This window comes from Fukomys damarensis, unplaced genomic scaffold (assembly GCF_012274545.1).
Source record: "Fukomys damarensis isolate Sample0158 unplaced genomic scaffold, DMR_v1.0_HiC HiC_scaffold_34, whole genome shotgun sequence".
NCBI classification, from domain to species: domain Eukaryota; kingdom Metazoa; phylum Chordata; class Mammalia; order Rodentia; family Bathyergidae; genus Fukomys; species Fukomys damarensis.
This window is the reverse complement of record NW_022900946.1, coordinates 9790780-9812251: the sequence shown is the minus strand read 5'-3', so window position 1 is coordinate 9812251 and position 21472 is coordinate 9790780. Positions and strand designations below refer to the sequence as shown.

Sequence of the window (21472 nt, the reverse complement as noted above, 5' to 3'; positions counted from 1 at the left end):
AAAAAAAAAAAAAAAACCGAAACAAGCTTGCCAACTTTTAAAGGAATAAAGTGTTTGTCCTCTACAGGGGTGATGTATGTATCTCATAAAAAGGCTATGAAGCACTAAGGATTTTTAGGTAAGAAGTTACAAGTTAGAGTCGCACAGGAAGGGGGCCCATGGAGAGAGAATGTAACCGAGACGGAAATGACCAATTGAGTCAGGCAGCCTGCCCGGGAAAACATCCCAGAGGGAAAAAAGCGTTCGGGGAAGAATGCGGTCTGTAAGTGCACCTCTTCAATTCTGATACTTTAATGCAAAGTAAGAGGAATGAGGAGAGAAGAGTAGTGGCGTCAGTTTACCCACTGTCAAACTCTGGTCCAAAAATATTAAATAGAAAATTCCAGAAATAATTCATGCATTCGACTTAATTCTCACTACAATATATTGTTATAACTGTTCTGTTTAATCTCTTGCTGGGTCTAATTTATAAATCCACCTTTAGCATAGCTATGCATGTACAGAGAAAATAGCACAAAGAATCTGGTGGTCTTCCAGGTTTCAGGGCCCTCTGGGTGTCCTGGAATGTTCGGCTTGCATCTAAGGGGAAAGAGGCCCCTCACCTGCACAGGAACAGCCTCGGGTCAACGGAAATGCTAAGACAATAAACTTAAGGACAGGAGCATGAAGATTCAGATTAGAGAAGACTATTAACCCAGGCCTGTAACACAGGCGGCTTTGAAACACAGTACACCCACGATCAGCCCAGAAGGTTGCAAGATCCTGAAAAAACAGCAAGGCTTTCTTACTTTCTTTTTTCTCTTTTTGACAAATAAAAATTGTACATATTCATGGTATGTAACAGGTTGGCTGAAATACGCACACGTTGTAGGATAGCTAACCCCAGCCTGCCCAGATCTGCATGACCTCACACACCCAGCACTCCGTGATGAGAACATTCCAGATCTTGTCTCTTGGCAACTCTCAAGCATACATTATATTGTTGTGAGCTTGAGTCCTATACTGAGATGCCCTGACCCTTGGAATAAGACTTTACAGCTGGCCAGACTGAGTTAAACAGAGAATTTATCACTGTTCAGTGGTGATTTGCTAAAGGACCTCCCTGTAGACAATTCTGCAAATAAGTTTCTAGATTTTATGTTCTAACACTATTCTCAACATGCTTCAGTAATGCAGTGACTGCGCTTCCTTTGCCTTTCCATCTGGATAACTGCCCACCTCCAAGGCTGCTGATCCGTACTCAGGCCCTGCCAATGGGAGGGGGAAAGTGCAGGGTGTGTGTTATTCCAGTTGCTGCAGCCATGAGGACAGCCAGTACAAGAGGCCGGAGATTTAGCTCAGTGGCACCTTGCCCACCTTGTAAGGGCAAGGACCTGAGTTTGATCCCTGGTACCACAAAAAAAGCCAATATCATGCTTTCCTACCAGCACTCCAGTGGCTGGCGGGATCCTAACAAGAGAGTTAGCTATGAAACCCAACCTACAACTTGATGGGCGTTGCCACAAGCAGTACAGCAACTGACATCAGTTGGTCCATCACCCTGACTTCCTACACCTGCACTTGGATAAGGCTCCGAGGGGCCCTGCTCAAAGACCAGAATCTGGAATTCCTGTTGCTCATTATTGGCTCGAATGCTCATCTTCAATTCAGGAATATCCCGCTTGATTTGTATTTTCAAAATAAAATAGACTGTGTACGTATAGTCACAGGTGTTTCAAGTTTTACATGTTTATAATTTTATACTTTCCATGCATCTTACCGCCTCACAATGGATCATAATTATTATATAAAAAAATCAACTAGCAAGGCACAAGCGGGGCATGCCAGTCATCCCAGCTACTTGGGAAGTCAAGGCAGGATGATTACAAGTTTCAGTGTAGCCTGGGAAATATTGCAAGACCCTATGTCAAAATTAAAACAATCACATGAAAAAGGTGGTGATATAACTCAGTAATCCCTTGATTCAATACCCAGTTCCACAAAAGAAAAAAAAAAAAAAGCACACTCTTAATACCATTGGTCTTGTACTATGGGTTAACAAAGAATACAATAAGGATTTCTTTTTTTAAAAACCACAAGTGTGATTAGTTAAAAGAACATTTTCCAAAAAGAAAGCATATGCTGTACAACTTAAACAACAGTTGATGTAAGGTCTAAATGGTCACTCACCTGTGGATTCTTCAATTTAGTAATGACTTTCCAAGCTTCGTTGAGAATCTGGAGTCGATCACTCTCAGGTGGATCAGCCAAGGCCAAGTTTAAGCCAAGTGAGCGAAAAAGGAGATGCTAAAAAAAATATCAAATCCTATTACTGGAGATTTTAAATCAAAGTGACTTGAGTTTAAGCAAAAAGGTCCTCACATTTCACCTGTCTCAGAATAAAATCCTCTGAAGACTTCTTTCAGAAGTTCACTACATTCTATCTGAGTTACACTAAAAAGCTCAAAGCGAAGAGTTTGCTCCAAGTATCAGTCCAATTTGCAAGCTATGACAGCCTGCTGGGCAAAGCTTTTCCTAATGAATGAAGACACACTTTCAGAGATGTACAACCAAAGTCTTTCCTCAGTACTTTATAGGGAGCTGATGCGACACATTTAGTATTCACAGGACCTGATTCAAGGCAATTATGTGGTGTTAACAAATCCAATCTCTAGCTTATCTTCCCCTGAGTTTTACAGGAACAGAGCTTTGGCCTGTCTCCCATCAGCCCAGCCTCAAACTGTTTCCCCTGAGGTGGACACTGCGTATTTGTTCTCCCACATTGCATCAAAAGTCAAGAACCTACCTTGGGGAAACCAGACTCGTCACATTCTTTAATCATGCTGATGAAGTCCATGGACCTAGTGGCCACAAACTCAGCCCGGAAGGCTGACATCACAGAATTCAACAGCAAGGCGCTGCAAGACACAAAGGCTCACACATTAGTCCAGCCTCCCCTTCATGCGTCGCTTTAATGTGAAGATATACACTGCCGGGAAGGGTAACTTAGAGTCTTCTAAGTGAAGGTTGGGGAAAACACACCACGTAAAAGGGGCAATCTCTAGAAACTAACACAGTGTTCTGTGAATATCTGGAACTTGAAAAACACGGATGTAACTGGATGGGTAGGGAGAAGGAGAGACAGCGGGTAATAAGCAACCCAATCTGTTTAAACAGAAGTGACCCTTCAAAGAGGCTGGTGTACTACTAAAACTAAACATTAAATAACAATATTGATCCGTGCTGCAAATACATATCCACATCTCTTTCAAAAGGGATTTCTTATGAAAGATATCTTAAGTTCCAGACACTTGGGACACAGGGGTGAACCAGAGCCACTCAAGGCTGCTTACCCCTCTACCACCATGACAGCAGAGGGAACCTCAGATATCCTGGAGAGAGGAAGATCAGGTTCTTCCCGGTCCTACCACTTACCAACAGTCTCACGGGGAAAAGGACAAATATCCCATTTTATAGATAGGAACACTGAGACACAGGGAGGTCACAAAGCTAAGGAGTAATGGAGCTGAGATCTGAGGCCAGACTTCCACTCCAGCATTCTACAGCTGCATGCTACCCACTGTCACCCCATTAGCAGGCCAACCTCAAAAAAGAGCAACTGATTTTAATTTCAAAGCCATGTTTTATGAATTTTAAAGTACTTACTTGTTTCCTAGTTTCTTACATCTTTCCATCATCTCTGTCAACAAAACCTAAGAAATTCAATTTTTAAAAAGCATCACATTGGAGCATTTAAAGCAACATTTCTCAGAGACTTCCAAAGTACAAATTCTAAAATAAATGCAGCCACCTGCCCACTTGTATAATCCCTGGTAGGGATAGGGAGGGCAGAGAGGGGAAAAAACTCACCTTAGTGGCATTTGGTAGAATGGATAAGAGCTAGGGCCTGCGTTCAAGTCCAGCCATACCAGCTACCAGTGGCAAGACCTTGGCAAGGCACCAACTGTGCTGCGCCAGGGTCTCCTTGTCCTCACAGAGGCCTAAAACAGCTCATTTCCCACTCATTTCCCAAGGAGGTATCAACAAACGCTGGGCTTAGCGACTGAGAGTCATGCAGAGAAGCACGTGGCCCTCTTGGCCATGGCCTCCCCTCTCGGGGTCACCCATGAGCAGGTGCTTTATTCCCCCATTTCACAGACGACACTGAGCTACAGAACAGGGCTAGCAACGTGCCCAAGGTCACACAGCCAGCAACGGCGGCCAAACATGAATCGAGTGGGCCAGCATGGAAGGCCAGGCTCGGCGCCACATTTACTTTCTTTCCGTTCTCCAGCACAGTTCTCTCTCTGAAGGACGTAAATGGGTTACTCACGGACACAATGTTAAAGGCTTCACAGTTATCTTAAGACAACTACATATCTTCGAAACAGCCCTGTTTTAAAACAAAAATCAATCTGTGGAGCATCCTTTGGGGCGGTAGTTTGGGGAAGGTTTTGAGTGGCACAGACAAGGCTGAGCCTGAGACAGGGGAGCTAAGGCCAGCGGCCTGGGCACTGAGCCCTGACTCTGAGACGCACAGGCCCTAGGTGCCCGGACAGGGGCCTGACTTTCCTTTTCTCAGTCGCTCTTCCCCACAGCCCCAGGAAACATTAGATCTAAAAAGATGAGGTATATGTTTAAAAAGCTCTCATTTTCACACACAGAAATGCATTAAAAATGCATCCAGCAACATAACTGGAAGGGAGAAGGCTCTGTTGTCACATAAATCAGAATGTCCCTAAGTATGCAGGGACCCAAACGTTATGGATCCCAGGCAGGTCTGTTACAGATTATTTTTATTACTTTCTGAGAAGTAATGAGATTGATTATCTCTGGCAAGAACAAGAAGAACAACAGCTCAAAGCAGACCCTGCAGCTCAATATATTGAGTTTTCACACACGTCAGAGCTTGAAGAGTCCTATAAAGCAGGTCCTTAGTGTACTTGTTTGTGTTCTGGCTTTTGTTACTTCTCCATATTTCATTACTTAATAACATTTCACTCTTTTCCTAAAAGTTACAAAAACAATAAATGGTTAAACACAAAAATTCAATGCATACTTGACAGGCATCACAAAAGATGTGAGCCAGGTGTGATGGTGTGTGTAACTGTAACAACAGCACTCTCAGGCAGGAGGACCGAGAGTTCCAGCCCACCCTGGGCAACTCAGTGAGACCCTACTGCAAAATAAAACAATTTAAAAAGGGCTAGGAACGAGCCGGGTGTGGTGGCGCACGCCTGTAATCCCAGCACTCGGGAGGATGAGGCAGGAGGATCGCTGGGAGTTCGAGACCAGCCTGGGCTACATAGTGAGTTCCAGGTCACTCTCAACCACACAGTGAGACCCTGTCTCAAAAAACAACAAAAGAAAACAAAACAAAGAGGGCTAGGAATGTATCTTATTGTGAAAGCCTGAGGCTTAATCGGGCTTGTGAAAGAAAAGGGATAGAAAGAGAGAAAAGGGGGCACAGAGAGCTGGAAAGGGAGGAGAGGGAGAAGGAACGGGCGGCAGGGGGACTGAAGGCAGGGGAGGGCGGGGAGGGAGAAGGGAGTGGACGCCCCCTCTCAGTGCCTTCCATTTCGGTCTTTGTTCTGTGTTTACAAACACGGGATAATCTTATACACACTGGGCTATAATATGCTTTTTAACTCAAGAATCTAGGCTGGCTCTCCCTTCTCCTGTGTTAATGTACACATATCTACCTCAGTCTTTTTAGTGGCTAAGCAGTCCATAACATGGAGAAAACACTGGTTTTCAAAATGCCCCTAATGATAGATGTTTAAAATATTTATGTATTGTGTGTGTGTGTGTATGTGTGGTGTTGGGGATAGAACCCAGGGCCTCACACACACTAGGCCCAGTGCTCTACCACTAAGTTATATCCTAGCCCTAAAATCTGATACTCAACTCATTATGGACTCATGAGCAACTGAAAAAAATATGGTAGAGAGAGGTCCTGAGTATCCATCACCCAGCTACCACTAGATGAGTGGTGACATCGCACATAACTCTGTAATTAAAAAAGGCAGAAATCAACAATAGTCTAATACGGCTGACTAGACTGTTCTACATGCACTCTCTCCTCGGTGGCAAAGAGTATCTCCTTGGCTCTAATTCTGACATTTCATCAGTGTGTGTGAATTCTTACAACCACTACCATCTTTAACTGATGGATGTTTAATCTTATCTCTGCATTAGGATCAGTGTTATTTATTCACTTCAAAGTACAAGAAAGCAGTCTTTCTATGGCCGCTGGCCTGCTTTCTAAACCAAGATCAGCACATATGTGATCTAGACTGTCAATAATTTGTATTTCTGCTTTTACAAAATAACTTTCCAATCAGTGTTTACAAATACTGCTTCATAAAAAAATCAAATATATATTTTTCCTTTTTATTTTTTCTCGTTTGTCTAAATGAATCAGAAACATAAAGAATGGCAAAACCGGAAATGAATCTTAAGAGCTAATATCCTTTCCACCAATCTAAAGTTAATACGGTCAAGACGCAAAGAAATAAAATATTTCAATGTGAATAAAAATAAAATTCTGTACCCCAGGCAATAAAAGGCGAAAATCATTGCTCCTATTATTTCCCTTCCACTGAGCATGTTTTTCTAATTTAAAAGCACAGGAGGGACAGCGCTGATGGCTACAGGGGAACTTAACATGGCCAAGGCTATTCTTATTTATTTTTGTTTTTGTTTTTTTGAGACAGGGTCTCACTATGTAGTTGAGACTGACCTGGAACTCATTGTGCAGCCCAGGCTGTTCTCGAACTCACAGAGATCCTCCTGCCTCAGCCTCCCAAATGCTGGGATTACAGGCCTACGCCACCACGCCCGGCAAGGCTATTCTTAGATTTGCATTACTGACCTAACCATGCTTGAGACTGCATGAAGAGTGACCTCTAGTAAGGCCACCAGAGTGACAGCTCCACAAGTGAGTTTGTCAGGCCCTAAAGCCCTATCTCATGTAGAGCCAGTAACAAGAGACACTGAGGACAAGTTCAGAGGGGACAAAAGCCCCAGTGCTGGTCTTAGTACCCAAAGCCGGGCATTGCCTGGCTCTTTCCAGCGGTGTGTCTTGAGCAAGCTCCTAAGCCTCAGCTGCCTCAACTGTAAAGCAGGATAACAGGTGGCCCAGAGAGGCCATGAAGGGGAATAAGACAACCCAGACAAAGTCACTCCCACAGAGCGCGGCACAGACTGAGCCCCAACAAAGACAGGATTGTGAGGGGCCCGGAGGCTCAGCTCTGACATGATGCATCTCCTTCCTCTATCTCCACATCCATCCCACAGGCACGCCCTCCCGAATCTCCCGCCACGACTGTGGCCACAGAGCATGCTCGGCACCAGTGAAGTATGGGTAATGGCGTTAACGGGTTACTGTGTGCAAACCACACAGGGAGAAATTCTCATCTACAGACACAGGTACGTGGGGCGCGGGGGTTAGATCAGAAGGAAGCAAACCGAAACTGTTAACACTGATAGGGACGCCTATTTTTTTTCAACCTTTCTTTTCTAAATCTTTTCCACGGATTCTATATTTTTACTCTTTCCTTTTCTTTTTTTAGCAGGCCTTCACACTGAGCTACCAGCCCTTTTTAAAATTTATGGTTGAGACAGGATCTCATTAGGACATTAAGTTGCCCAGGCTGGGCTCAAACTTGTGGTCCTCCTGCTTCAGCCTCCCAGAGTATTGGGATTACAGGCATGGGCCACCTTTACTAATATATTTTCTCTGATTATGAAATTCTCTTATCCATTCCACCTCCTGTTTTTGTCCAATTACCAACTGCTTTTCCTCTCCCAGTCCCTCTGATATACTTGTGCTAGTTGGAACTTCAAAGTGCTGCTTTTTCACATCATTCTTCTGATCAAACTTATCAAGAGCTCCCTGCGTTCAGCCCCCTCTGCAGCCTGGGCCAGCACAGTGCAGTCCACTCCCCCTTAGCCTAGTTTCTCACTCCTGTCCAGCAGTGCTGGTCCCTATCATGTCTTCCCGTTTCTAGAGGTCCCTTCCCCTGCCTTCAGGCCAGCCCAGACCCCCATCTGCTTCCATGAGGCCTGTCAGGACAGCCTTTAACAGTGGTGGTCACCCCACTGATGTGTGGTATCACGGTCACTCTCACAAGGGCCCTTAGGGAAGGCTCTTCATTAGCCCCTTTTGTTTGTTTGTTTTTTGTTTTTTTGAGATAGGGTCTCACTATGTAGTCCAGGCTGGCCTTAAACTCATGGCAATCCTCCTGCCTCTGCCTCCTAAGTGCTGGAATTACAGGTTTGCACCACTACACCCAGTGTATTAGCCCATTTTGTAGTTGTAAAACTGAGGGACAGGGAGGCAAGAGGCCAAAGCACACAGGCCTGGCTACTGCTCTGCCAGCCTGGGCTGATTCGCCTTCCTCTTCTCCTCAACATTTCCAACCAGCAAGGGATGCGGGAACTGTTTTCCTTCTACACCACCTAATCCCCTGCCCCACAGATAAACAGCTGCTGCATAACAAAGGTAAACAGCTTAGCATCGGATCTGTTTCACTGACTTAAAAAACGTTTTATAAAATAGTTGCTTTTTTTCTTTCTGGGCAGAATGTGCCTGTCATCTTATTTCAGTTGTATGAGGGTAAAAAATTCGGTGTTCCAACAATGACAACAGAAGTCTTGAGTAATCACTCTCTGACTTTTCAAATTTTGAATTTCACTGTGACATTTCATACACCAGACAGTCACAGCTAAAGTTTTGTCTCCTTTCCCCCTTTCACCTGCCTGCCCCGTGTACCAATTGCTGCAGCCAAACTTTACAGTCCCCTAATTTGGAGGCGTGGCCTCTGAAAACGACAGCTGTACTCCTGGGACAAATCGGAAGAGCTGGCGTCCCAGTGGTTAGCACCAAACTGTCCTATGTAGTTTGAACAACACTTTCTATACTCACATCGATTCTTTTGCATTTTGAAAATGATTCATTTCTTAACAAGACACTGCAAGTCCCATATTTAAGTGCCCCCAAGAACTAGAGTTTATTATTATTCAGGTGACCTAATTTTTTAATCACTTCTCCTACTGCAGTGATGACTTCCTAGAGCTGTACTCCCCGAGAAAGCTCTATTCCCAGCTTCTGCTGTCCTCTGAGATTCCTGGTACTTAAAATAAAACGAAAGATGCCTACGACATGTACTTTGGGTTTTAAATCTGATTTTGCGTTTCCTTAAAATAAGGGGGAAAAATAAGCGTTCTCATTTTCAACATGTCAGTCCCGCTTGTGTGAAGGTACCAGTCACGCAGCAGGATGGTGAGGGCAGCTTTCCCTCCACCCCTCTTCATGCGCCTCTGCCCAGCGCCAGGGACAGCATGCAGTTCCTGAGACTATGCTAAAGATCATAGGGAATGCGCAGCAATTTTCAAAGCAACTAACTGCTTCCCTTTCCACTGGATTCATTTAAAATCAATTTGTTTAATGGTTTAAAAAAAATTCATCTAAGTTACAAGATGTCCCTATTTTTCCCTCTCATACTTCAGAAGTTGCAAAAATAAAAATAAATGCAGTGCCTATGTGCTGAAAAGTTAGAAAACAGATGGAGAAAGAAAACCAAGATGGCCCAACTCTCACCCTCCAGTGATTTTTGTCACATTCCCTTCCCAGCTCTCACGCCGATATAAAATCTTACTCTGTGAGGGCTACCACCCTGAAAGCACTGTCTCCTTCGATCTTTACCACAGAGCAGAAAATGGAATTGTTAGCATCGTTCCCATCTCACAGGAGAGGAAAGAAAGTCAGGGGCTGATCCGCTGGCTTCCATCTTACCACTACTAATATCACAGAACTGAGTTTGGACTCAGGCTCCTCACTTGCTGAATCCCAATGTAAAGGGAAGACTTGCCCTGCAAACATACTGGCCGTTTTCTACCATCTTCAGCACAGTCTCAGCACTGTGTGGGGCCACTGTGTTCCACTCAGCAACACTTTGATGTCAGCACAGACAGATGCTCCTGGTCCCACCGTTCAAAGGCCCCAGAACTCTGCATTGAATGCATACCCCACAACTGAACCAGTCCCCTCCCTGCGAGCTACTCCAGGGCTGCACCACCATGACCAAATGCACATGCGCCTATGTTTTCCTGATCATCTACTTATTTCTACAGGACAATGCTTGGCAGTGGGATTGCTGAGTCAAAGCCACAACTTCTCTTCCTCCTGAAGGGCTTCTGACACATTGGCAGCAAATGGGATACAGGCAGATATGAGTTTGCTTTGCTCTATGCATTCTTGTTTTGCAGCAAGTCTCTCTTCTTTTCAATCACCAAAGAGAAGAGAAAAGAAAACTTCATCCATCATGAGTCTGATGACAACCTGGGCTGGCAGCCTACTGAAACTGCCTCTCAAGGGCAGAGAAGAAAAGAAGGGACTTTCTGCTATGATTCTGATGCCACTTTAATTCCTCACCAAAGAACAACTAGCAAGAACGAAAGGAAGAAAGGGAAGGAGTGAGGGAGGGAATCTTAGGAAAGCAATTAAGTAGTTTTACTTTCGTGTGAAATGGGAGAATTATTGAATTATGATAAACAGAGAAGCGGCATTATGCAGGTTAAGTATAGAGGCGATAAAGCTCACTGGCCCTGGAGTCAGATTCTGTGAGTTTGTATCCAGTCTCTACTTCCTAGCTGTGTGACCTGATGTAGGATTTGGCCTGTCTGAGACAGCGCCTCCTCTTCCTACTCATTACACGAGACGGTCTAGGAAAAGGGCCTAGCACAGAGCCAGCCACCGGACACAGCACACTGCAAAGGCCCTGTTCACATCACAGGCACATAGTACAAGGCTGCCACACCACAGACAATACGGGGCCCTGCACTCCCCAGACAGTTACCTCGGGGGCATGGTAGGAGATGCACTGGAAGATCCAGTCCATGGCAGGTGAGTACAGGGGCAGATAGGACGGGAGCTCCACTCCCTGGACCACCAGCTGGTTCTGTACCGTATCCCCATGGATCTGTGGAGATTAGAAGACACTCAGAGGAGGGGAACTGCATACCAAGCAACTAGTACATGTCTCTCAGACCAGACAGTCCTGGAGGCGCATTGATGGCCCCAACAGACTGCCCAGCTTCTCAGTTGTCTGTCTGTCTATCTATCTGTCTTTCTTTTGAAACTGCCAAAAAATAATCCCCACCAAAAATTTCCCATGTCACCAAGCTGAGCTGTTCTGGGAACACGCTCTGTGGCAAGAAATAATCTGATAAAAATGGAGTCAGCAGATGCCAGGAAGAAAAGCTGATCAAGTATAGAGACGCTTGCTGTTCACACATGCATATTAATTTTCTCTGTTTGTTCAGAATAATCAACACATTTTAATGGCCCACAACAGACGCTAGTGTCATTCTCTAGGGTTTGTACACTGAAAGGGCTTTAAGGCATTCTCAACTTGGAAAAATCCACTGGGTTTTGTGAATTCGCCTATTGCATAGCTGTTATTTCCACGAGCTGTTCTGTCAGTGTCCTCATACCTGTTTAAATGTAAGGAGAAAGTCAAAGAAGTTCTTATTCAGGCTTTCTTTGAGGTGTGGAGCCACTTCCATTCCCACCTGCAGTCAAATGAAATGAGATTACTTTGCAGGAACACGCTGCAAACAGGATGTACATACTGAAGTATTTGTGTAAACTTAAAAATATACACGTACATACTTACGTATGTAGAGACATACAGAAGTCCAGAACGTTATCGTTTATTCTTTCTGTCATGTTTTCCTATTCAATAAATATGTATTGTGCTCTCCAGAAAAACCATAGAAGCTACTTTTAATGAAAAAGGGAAACAACTGCAGTAATCATCTTTGTAATTTCCCAAAGGTAATGAATGGATTTCTGCACAGATGACCAAGAGAACAAATCAATGCAGCACTAAGGAGGAATGTACACCCAAGACGGTGTACACGAAGCTCTCTTCCTCTTGAGAAAATAAAACGACCAACGTGCATGTGATTGTGCTTATTAGACAAAGAAAAAAAAGGTTACGCTAAGGACTGGGGTGCAGCTCAGAGCTACAGCACACAGAGGTAGAGCTTAGCGTGCATGAGACCGAGGGTCCAGTCCCCAGCACCTCCCTTCACCAGAAAATGTCAGAGGATCGGCTTGGATTTCAGGTGCTGTGCTGCCACTTACAGCACTGTTAAAAATGGTACAGATTTCATTGCTCACTAGGCGATTACGGAAAGAGACATACATTTCAATATATTTTAAGCAATTTCATATAGGTGAAGCATAGAGGTATTTATAACACTGTATAGTGTATTAGCTCCTGAATTCAGTATTTAAAATGCAATCACAACATTTCTAGCTAAAGAAATCTGGCAATCGTCTAGAAGGTAGGCAAGCACTAGGCTGGAGAGGCAAGTACAAATATGAGTATGCGCATGTATTTAAAACAAAACCAAACCCAAACATCGGAATATTCCTGAAACTGAGCTCCTCAGTTGAGCCGCAATTCCAAACTGCTGCTTAACAACAACAACAGGCCAGGGATTTAGCTCAGTGGTTCGGTGGCCTTCCTCGCAAGCACAAGGACCTGAGTTCGATCCCCAGTACCAAAACAAAACAAAACAACAACAACAACAACAAAACAAACAATCAAACAAAAAGTCCCAAGGGAAGCTGCTCTTTGGGAACCAGTGTTTTTTAAGAGGAACGGTTTTCTCCTCTCACCTCTCCCTCCCCAGAGGTCATGAGGGTCAGCAACAGTGATGCCTTTGAATGGCTGGGCACCATTCCTCCGGGAGGGGTGATGTGAAAAGCACCAGAAGGTTACACTTCAGGAACAGGTTGACGGCTGTTAGAGGCAGGAAGGGCTATTTCCGAGCACGAGCACACAGATTTTAAAAAATACCAACCAATGTCAGATCCAGCTCTACTGCATTCTGACTCTATTATCGTTCCTTCTACTTAATCATATTGTAGAAAAGGCCATAATTATCTGTTAGTGACAGCAAAGGCTGCCCAGTCAACGAGCAGCGGGCGATGAGCTGAAAGGGTCATGGCTAAGAAGAAGAGTGAGTCATACTTTCCCTTAATAAACAGCCGCAAGCTCGCCCACACCCCACCCACTCACTGCTTTTGTTTCTTGTTTATCTCTTCCCACCAAGCCAAAAGAGCATCTTGGAAATCTGCTTTTGTCTAAAAGAGTTCTTTCCAGAGTAGCAAGGGGAGCTGGTCCTGATGTCCCCCTGACAGTTCAGCCTGCCTGATATTCATACCCTCTGCTTCTACTGTGGGTAAGATGGAGAGTCTCTGGGGACTGTGAGGTCTGTGTTGGAGCTGGACCCACCCACACTGAGTTCCAGGAATGGGCACGTGACCAGGCTCTGTCAGCAAGCACGTGACCATGCTGTGGCCACAGCGACTGGTCTAGAGATGAACAAGTGACCTAAGTGGTCCACGGAGCATCAGCCCTAGGATTAGCTGGATCTACCAGGAAAAGGTACCCTTTGCAAAGGGTTCCTAAAGCTGGCAGGATGGAAGCCCAGAGCTGCTGTGGGCTTCCATATATAAAGCGCAAGCCAAAGAATGAAGTTAACCCAGAAGAAAACCAATTCCTGACAGTGCGCCTAGGGGCCCTACACCCAGCCATGAACTCCACTACCTGCCATCTCCAGACACACAATTCATCAAATCTCTAGTACTTCAAGTAACACGATCTAGCTTTTTGCCACTTGAAAGCGTCTTTTGTAATGTGGACTATCTCTTAATCTTCTTACGCAGGAGTCAGTCAGGAGACTAGGTAACTACTCAACTATGGGAAGCCATGCCATGAGATGTACTGCAGTCACTGCCCTCCCTGGGATGGGCTTGCTTGTCTGGACACTTGATAAGCCCTGGGAAACACACTTGATGTTCCCGAGTGGAAAACCCACCCAGACGTTCACACTTGGCCCCCGGTCAGAGCGGGGAGCTTTACGGGACAGAAAGGCCACTTGATTCCCATCTGGTCCACCTCACCATGAGACGGCTATCCCAGCGGACATGGCTCCCTGCCAGTGGCCTTACCAACTCATGCTCTGAGCCAGCTCTTTCACAAGCAAAGAAACAGAACAAAAACTATCAAGTCCGAGACAAAGGGGCAGCATTGGCTTGGGTCAGTGAAGAGCAACCTGTGGTCTGGAAGGCCTAGGACCTTTCTTCCCAGCAAGAACTGAGAAATCATTTTGAAAAATCAGCTCCTTTGTTTGAAGGTGATCTTAAACATCCCCTAATGAGGATGATTTATGGTACGCTGGTCTACTTCTAAAGTAACTTTTCAAAGAAATTCTGAACCTACTTTCTATGGAAAGGGTGGGTCTTACAACTGGCTGTCTGGAAAGTCCTCTCTCATTGCCTTCTGAGGCAGTGGGGAAGAGGAGGCCAGGAAAGGTGTGGGAGACAGGAGCAGCCACAGGTGTGCACACAGCCTACCCGACACAGGTACGCCCGGGCGTACACCGACACCAGCGGGTCCCCAATGCCTCTGATCATGCAGGTCAAGCGGGGCAGGCATTCCGAAATCCCCCTGTGGGAGAGAAAGAAGGCAGCATCACACCCAGTGGAAGAACTTGCTAGTTTCTTAGCTTTACAATAAAAGCTAAACTTCCTACATTATGGTGTTTTTTTTGCGGGGAGGGAGTTAAAATGGGGGGGTCTCGTTTTGAAGTTTAGGCTGGCCTTGAACTCACTATGTAGTCCAGGCTGGCCTTGAACTTGTGGTGATCCTCCTGCCTCAGCCTGTGGAGTGCTGGGATTATAGGTGTGCTCCACCACACCCACCAGACCTCCTACATTTTGGAGATGGAAAACATCCACACGTTTCAGGAGCAAATCAAGATCAAAGTGTAGGAGTTTTTAAAACAATGTACTAAGGCTTTCTCTCCTGGTATGATTCACTCACTGAATGATTCCTTTTAGCAATATTATCTACTCAGTGCCTGAGGTTGACCTTCATCTTTTTTTCTGCTTGAAGTCACATTTACTGTACTAATTTTTTTTAAAGCAAAACCTTTGTTGGTACATTTCATACATAACAACATTCACTATAGGGATTTTGTACCTGTACATGATATATCTTATTTTTTTCCCTATTCCCCTATACTCCCTTGACCCCTCTCCCTCTCTTTACAAAGGCTGTTTTCATTTTCTTCCATTTTTTTCTTGTCCCCTCTTCCTTTTCCCCCCTCCCCTCCCTTGTTTACCTTCTTAGTTGAACACTTTTTTCCCATTTCCCAATACCTATTATATATTTTAGTCCTTATCTCCACTCTGTTTCTCATACCAGAGAAACAATGCAGTAAATGTGTTCAATTTACCTCACATAAAAGTACGGTCTCAAGGTAAATCCACTTAGGGATGTTTCAAGCTTATCCTTCTTTATGGTAGAGTAGTACTTCATTGCATATCTTTAAAAAAACACATCTTCTTTATCCATTCATTGGTTGATGAGTATTTGGGCTTTTCCAAGATTTAGCTATCACAAACTATGTCACTATAAACATGGGCTGGCATATATGATGCTTTTCTTTTGGGAAGACATCAAGAAGGGAAGAGCGGGATTGAATGGTAGGTACCTCTAAGTTTTAATTTTTTTTTTTTTCCTTTCAGTACTGGGATCAACTCAGGACCTTGTGCTTGCAAGGCAGGTGCAAGAGGGAAGAGCGGGATTGAATGGTAGGTACCTCTAAGTTTTAATTTTTTTTTTTTTTCCTTTCAGTACTGGGATCAACTCAGGACCTTGTGCTTGCAAGGCAGGTGCAGTGCCACTGAGCTAAAAACCTGGCCCCTCTTAAGTTTTAGTTTTCTAAGGAATCTCTACATTGATTTCCACAATGGTTACACCAGTCTACACTCCCACCAATAGTGGAGAATGTTCCTTTTTCCCCACATGCCTGCCAGCTTTTGTAACTGGTTGCTTGATATTAACCACTCTTTCTGGACATGGAATCTCAGCTTTAATTTGTATCTCTCGAATGACCACTGATGTTGAACACTGTTTTATACACATACTTGCTGTTTCTTTTTCTTCTTCTGACAAGTGTCTGTTCATTTCAGACACCCATTGGATTGGGTCTTTAAATTTGGAGGGTCTGATTTTTTAAAAGTTCTTTATATACTCTAAATATTAGTCCTTTATTTGTTGAACATCTGGCAAAAAATTTTTCCCACACTCTGGGTTGTCTCTTCACTCTGTTGGTGGTTTCTTTTGCTGCTTGAAAGATTTTTAATAAGATGAGAACCCATTTGTTCTTTGTACTATTTCCTGTGTAATTAGGGTTTTAGTCATACAGTCTTTGCCTACACCAAGGTCTTCCAGAGTTCTACCTATATCTTCCAGCAGAGTAAGTGTTTAATATTTAGATCTTTCATCCTTTTCGATGTGAGTTTAGTGCATGGTATAAAATATGGTTCTAGTTTCAATCTTCAGCATGTAGAAAGCCAATATAACCAGAATCATTTATTAAACAGGTTGTTTTTCTTCCAATGATGGTGCTTGGCTCCTTTGTCAAAAATAAGGTGGGTGAGTACGTTTGGAGTTGTTTCTGCATCTACTAATCTGTCCCACTGATCCTCGGATCTGTTTTCCACCAGTACCATGCTGTTTTTATCACAGTAGTTTTGTAGTAAGATTTGAAGTTGGGGATTGTGAGGCCTTGTACCTCTTATTGCCCCCAACTGGCTTTTGCTACTCTAGGTCTCTTCGGGTTCCATATAAATTTTACAATTGTTTTCTCACAGCTCTGAGAGACATGCTATTGGTATTTTGATTGAGATTCCATTAAATCTGTGTAACAATTTTGGAAGTATGGCCATTTTCACCATATTGGTCCTTCCTACCCAAGAACAAGGGATGTCATTCCATTTTCTGATACTCTCTTCAATCTCTTTTTTCAGAGTATGGTAGTTTTCCACATAAAGGTCTTTCACTTCCTTTGTTAGATTGATACATAGGTATTTCATTTTGGGGGATGCTATTGTGAAAGACATTATTTTCCTAATTTCTCTCTCAGTGAGTTTGTTATTTGCATATAGGAACACTACTGATTTTTTAGTGTAGACTTTGTATATGCGCTGCCGAATTGAGCACTTGAAGTGTTGACTTTGCAGCCAACTATGCTATTGAATTTGGTTATCAAATCAGGAAGTCTTTTGGTGGAATTCTTAGGGTCTTCTATGTAGAGTATCATGTCATCTGCAAATAATAATTTAGCTTCTTTTCCTATCTTTAGTCCTTTTATTTCTTTCTCTTGTCTAATTGCTCTGTTTCTAGAACTATAGTGAATAAGAGTGGTCACAGTGGATATCCTTGTTTGTTCCTGATTTTAGCATGAAAGCTTTCAGTTTTGTCCATTTGGTGCAAGTAGTTTTATTGGTAGTATTTAGAACTCTTAGGAAATGACTACTTCTCAGAGATGTCTTCCAAATATAGCTGGTTTTGGGTCTGTTGCAAGATCAAGCCTGTTCAATTTATTGGGGATGAGAAGTTGTTGCCTATTTAGCCTACCTCCTGATCTTTGGCACTGGCCTACAGTATTATTTATGACCCATAGGCAATCTCCATCTTGGCGTACCAGAAAGAACGACTGATTAGAACAATTATGTCACCCTGGCTAAAATGGTACAATCAACAGTAACTATAGCATCAAACCCAGCCTAGAAAATGATAAACTGTGGTAACTATTGATTTGCCACCTTTAACAGTATGAACTAGATTTGTGGTTATATAACAAAATCTAACACAAACCAGAAAACTGTATATAGTAAATATGCCCTCAGTATGGTGATTTTACCCACAGGGGAGAAAATTTGTTGATAAATACCAAGAAACCAACCATAGGTTTATGGCGGGGAGTGGATAATCTCAGCAAGCCTGCAGCTTTAGTTCTAAAGCTCAGGCTGGTTTCTGGCTGTGAGGCTAAAACTTGACTTGTTCAACTTGCAATACTCCATGTGTCTCTTGCTGGCTTCAACTCAGTTCCCTGCCAGCTTGAACTTGGCTGCCTGACCTCCTGTGGACTTGAACTTGGTTTTGCCTCACCCTGATGGAGCCAGTCCATAGCTGCTCTGAGTTCTGAGCTCAGGTGGCCCCTTCTCCACGATGGCTACAGGCCAATCACCCTCTCCGGGGGGCTTCTGAAGCCAAATAACACACCAGCCACTGCAATCTGTGGGGTCCACTGCTTTGTTCCACTGCTACATTCCTCTGTAGAGGCCTCTCGGTCACCAACAGTCACCATGCATCTCAAGGTTTGAGCTGTCCTTCCCATGCAGTGAGCCAGGCTCAAGGAGAAAGTGCCGCTTGCCACCTCCTTCTACTCTGTTGAAGTCTCTCTCCTTGCCCTCTGTGGGCTTCAATTCTTACCCCATCTCTTCTCTTTCTCACATTGTTTTATTCCAGTGTCTGGACACCAAATCTTGGAGAGGCTGTTTCCCTGCTGTTCATCACTCCTCCACCTTCTACTTTACTAATTTTAAGTTTTGTCCCTCGACAATTTTCCACCCACTGAATACCCCTTGATCTTCTCTCTGTATCTCTCTCTATATTCCTTTGGCATTGATGCAATTAATGTCCTGTGCCCATCTCTTCCCAGAACCTCAGGCCAGCATCAGACAGACACCTTCTGTCCCTGGTCCCCATCCAGGTGAATTGTTGGACTTCCTTCTGCTTACAACAGTGAGGTGAAATAACAGCCTCTTCAGCACCTGTCTTATTTCCCCAAGTATCTCAGACATCCCTAGATCCTAATCAAAGATGTTCAGGAGAAATTCTAAATCCAATCAAAATAGCAAGCAGTGGCACTCCAGGGGGCAGTTCCTGACTTTAAAGAGTGACTGGCATGTCACTGGCTCTGTGGAACACAAATCTGGCTTCCCTGGGCTCTGTAAACTGTCCTCAAAAGCATTATCTATCATGAACCAAAGAAGTAACCTGAGTCTCCAAGGACAAAGGCGGCAGCAGCAGCAGCAGCAGCATCAGCATCATCATCATCTTCTTCAACAGCAGCAGCTGACAGGCACGTGGTCCCACTATGTCTGGCCTGATTCTCATGGTTGCATGCACAGTTTAAAGGCCATGTATAGATCCCTTCTTAGACCCACACACAGGAGAGGAAACTGAGGCTCACAGACTCGAAACAATTTTCTCAAACCACACAGTCAGTAGCTATGTGGCCAGGACTCAAATGAAGTCAAAGTGACCTCCCATATACTATTTAACCAGATTGCCCCAGCTTCCGTTTTCTTCTACATTGATCAAACAGATAAGAAAATGCGGGTCTCTAATTCATGAAATTTTCACTTGGACTAAATACTGATTAGGTTATTAACACAGATCTACCATAAAGTGCTCATGAATACCGCCTACTATCACACTGCCACGAGTGCGTCTACGTATGCGTGAGAGCTTTAGAAATGTTACGGTGCTAGACATTCAGGAAGAACCTTACATTTTAGAAAGGAATTTATTGCACTTCAGGATGGATGCTTCCACGTAGCTATAAAAACATTCCATTAAGGAAGACACTTTCCAGACAGCTTGTTCCCTGTGGACAAAGAATGTTCCAGAAGAAAACTAGTAACTTTATGAAAAACAGGATCACAGTGGCCCATAACAACACACACAATCAAGTCAGCTAGTGGCTGGCTGTTTCTATATATGGTCCTCGGGGTTCCATACCTATTTAAAATAATTCTGGAAAATGTTACGCGCTGATTCATGGCTGCATGCTGAGATGGCAAAGTGGGTTTTGAGCATTTCTCAACTAAGCTTCACAGAAAAAGGGTGAACTTTAGGTAACTAAGGGACAATCTGTGGATAAGTCGAATTCTCTGTTCCTCAGTACTGGAGTCTGTGCAGAAAAGACTGACCAGTTTTTTGTTTTTGTTTTTCAGGCTTTTGGAACCAGAGAAAAAACACAAAGATGAAGTGTCTTAATTGGGAGAGTTAACATGGGAATGTTCCCCACGGAAACAAAAGCCTAAAGCACTGCATTGTGTTCAGTGCAAAAACCAAAACTTGAAAGAGCAAGAGTCCACGCAAGGGCTCCTCCAAGGTGGAGTGCCTTTCTCTTTAGGCTGGCAATCGTAACTGGACCAGATTTTCAGCAGAAATGTCAGGCCCTCCGTCACATGTCTTCTATTAATGGTGCAACTCTTGTTGCCTATCTTTAATATCATCAGACAGAAAAAAGGATACAATCTTGGAATGAGTTCCCTGATGGAAGCAATCTTGAAAAACCAATTCAGGCATGTCTCCTTGGCCGTGTCATTTACGTTCTCTGGAGAAAAGTGATCTGAAATACAAAACCATCCCTGTTAGGCATCCTCTAAGTTTTGGTATTTTTGGCAGCTGCCTCGAGACTTGGGTTTGGAAAACATTACGGAGCAGAAGACAGGGAGGTACAGTCCCTCGGTACCTGTCCTTCCAAAAGACATCACTATTAGGAGATGATTGATGACAGAAATACTGTGTACACACACACACACACACACACACACACACATGCGTACGCAGTTTTCAAAGTGCCAGGCTTCATGCAGAGTAACTCTATTGACATTACCTCAGCGCCACCCCCAGTACCCTCCCCTACCCCTGCCATGGTCCATACTTTCATGATCCTCTTTTACGGAGGCAGACAGCAAGGTACATGGAGGAGGAGCAAACTGTCCAGGACACAGCCAACAACTGTCACAGCTATAATATTCTTGGCCATTACATGTATTTTAATCCAAAGGTTCTTGGTGGATTCAGCAGTAACTGCAGCAATACCACTGAGGCTTACAGATGCTTTGGGCACCTGCAAATGTAAAATCAGATGTGATCTAATCTTTTGCCCTAAGCATCACCTCAGCCAGACCTGAAGGTAGGTCAAGGCCCCAAGGTGAGAAACCAGCTTGGGCTGGTGCTGGCTTATTACCAGCTCCAAGACTCAAGACATCCTGTGCCAAAACTGCCAGTGTATTCCACTATCTATTCATTTCCTCTTTAATAACAGAACTCTTCTTTCTCTGCTGGGCATACGGCCATCCCTACAGCTGGGACCAAGTTCTGGTCCCAGAATATAAACAAAAATGCAACTTTTGGCAAATATCTTTTCAGGGAAAGGGCTTGCCTGTCCCCACTGCCCCTCCTTGCTCGCTGATTGGAATGCAGATAGCCGGAACCTCTGCAGTTACACTGATACAGGAGAGCAACAAGACAAAAGTAATCAGTATCCCTGGTACTCAGCCTACCTGCCCTACCAGCCCTGACCCCCTTATTGTTATTTTGAGTTTCTGGCCCTGGCAGCCAAGTCTAATCTCGTTGTATGTTCTTCTTTTATATAAACCACAAAAACTTCTCAGTTTTAGACTTGACATACATCTTACTAAGGAATGAAAAAAAAGTATAAAGAAAAAGAGAGAAAAAACAACTTATCAATAGCAAGAAGGTTCCTGTTGAACACTCACACAGAAACTTCTTTATGATTTCACCAAAGATCCGAGTTC

General features: G+C 44.0%; 1 protein-coding gene across 1 annotated transcript in view; it reads right to left on the bottom strand.

Annotated features, from left to right (window-relative positions):
* Positions 1 to 21472, bottom strand: part of Vps35l (VPS35 endosomal protein sorting factor like) — a 115449-nt gene that overhangs the window by 58713 nt on the left and 35264 nt on the right. The window contains exons 10-17 of the mRNA XM_010610078.3: positions 20181 to 20277; positions 19432 to 19479; positions 14417 to 14510; positions 11479 to 11556; positions 10842 to 10964; positions 3646 to 3692; positions 2786 to 2897; positions 2170 to 2286 (exon numbers count right to left, since the gene is read on the bottom strand). Of these exons, the coding sequence (XP_010608380.1) occupies positions 2170 to 2286; positions 2786 to 2897; positions 3646 to 3692; positions 10842 to 10964; positions 11479 to 11556; positions 14417 to 14510; positions 19432 to 19479; positions 20181 to 20277 (716 nt within the window). The remainder of the gene's footprint in view (positions 1 to 2169; positions 2287 to 2785; positions 2898 to 3645; positions 3693 to 10841; positions 10965 to 11478; positions 11557 to 14416; positions 14511 to 19431; positions 19480 to 20180; positions 20278 to 21472) is intronic.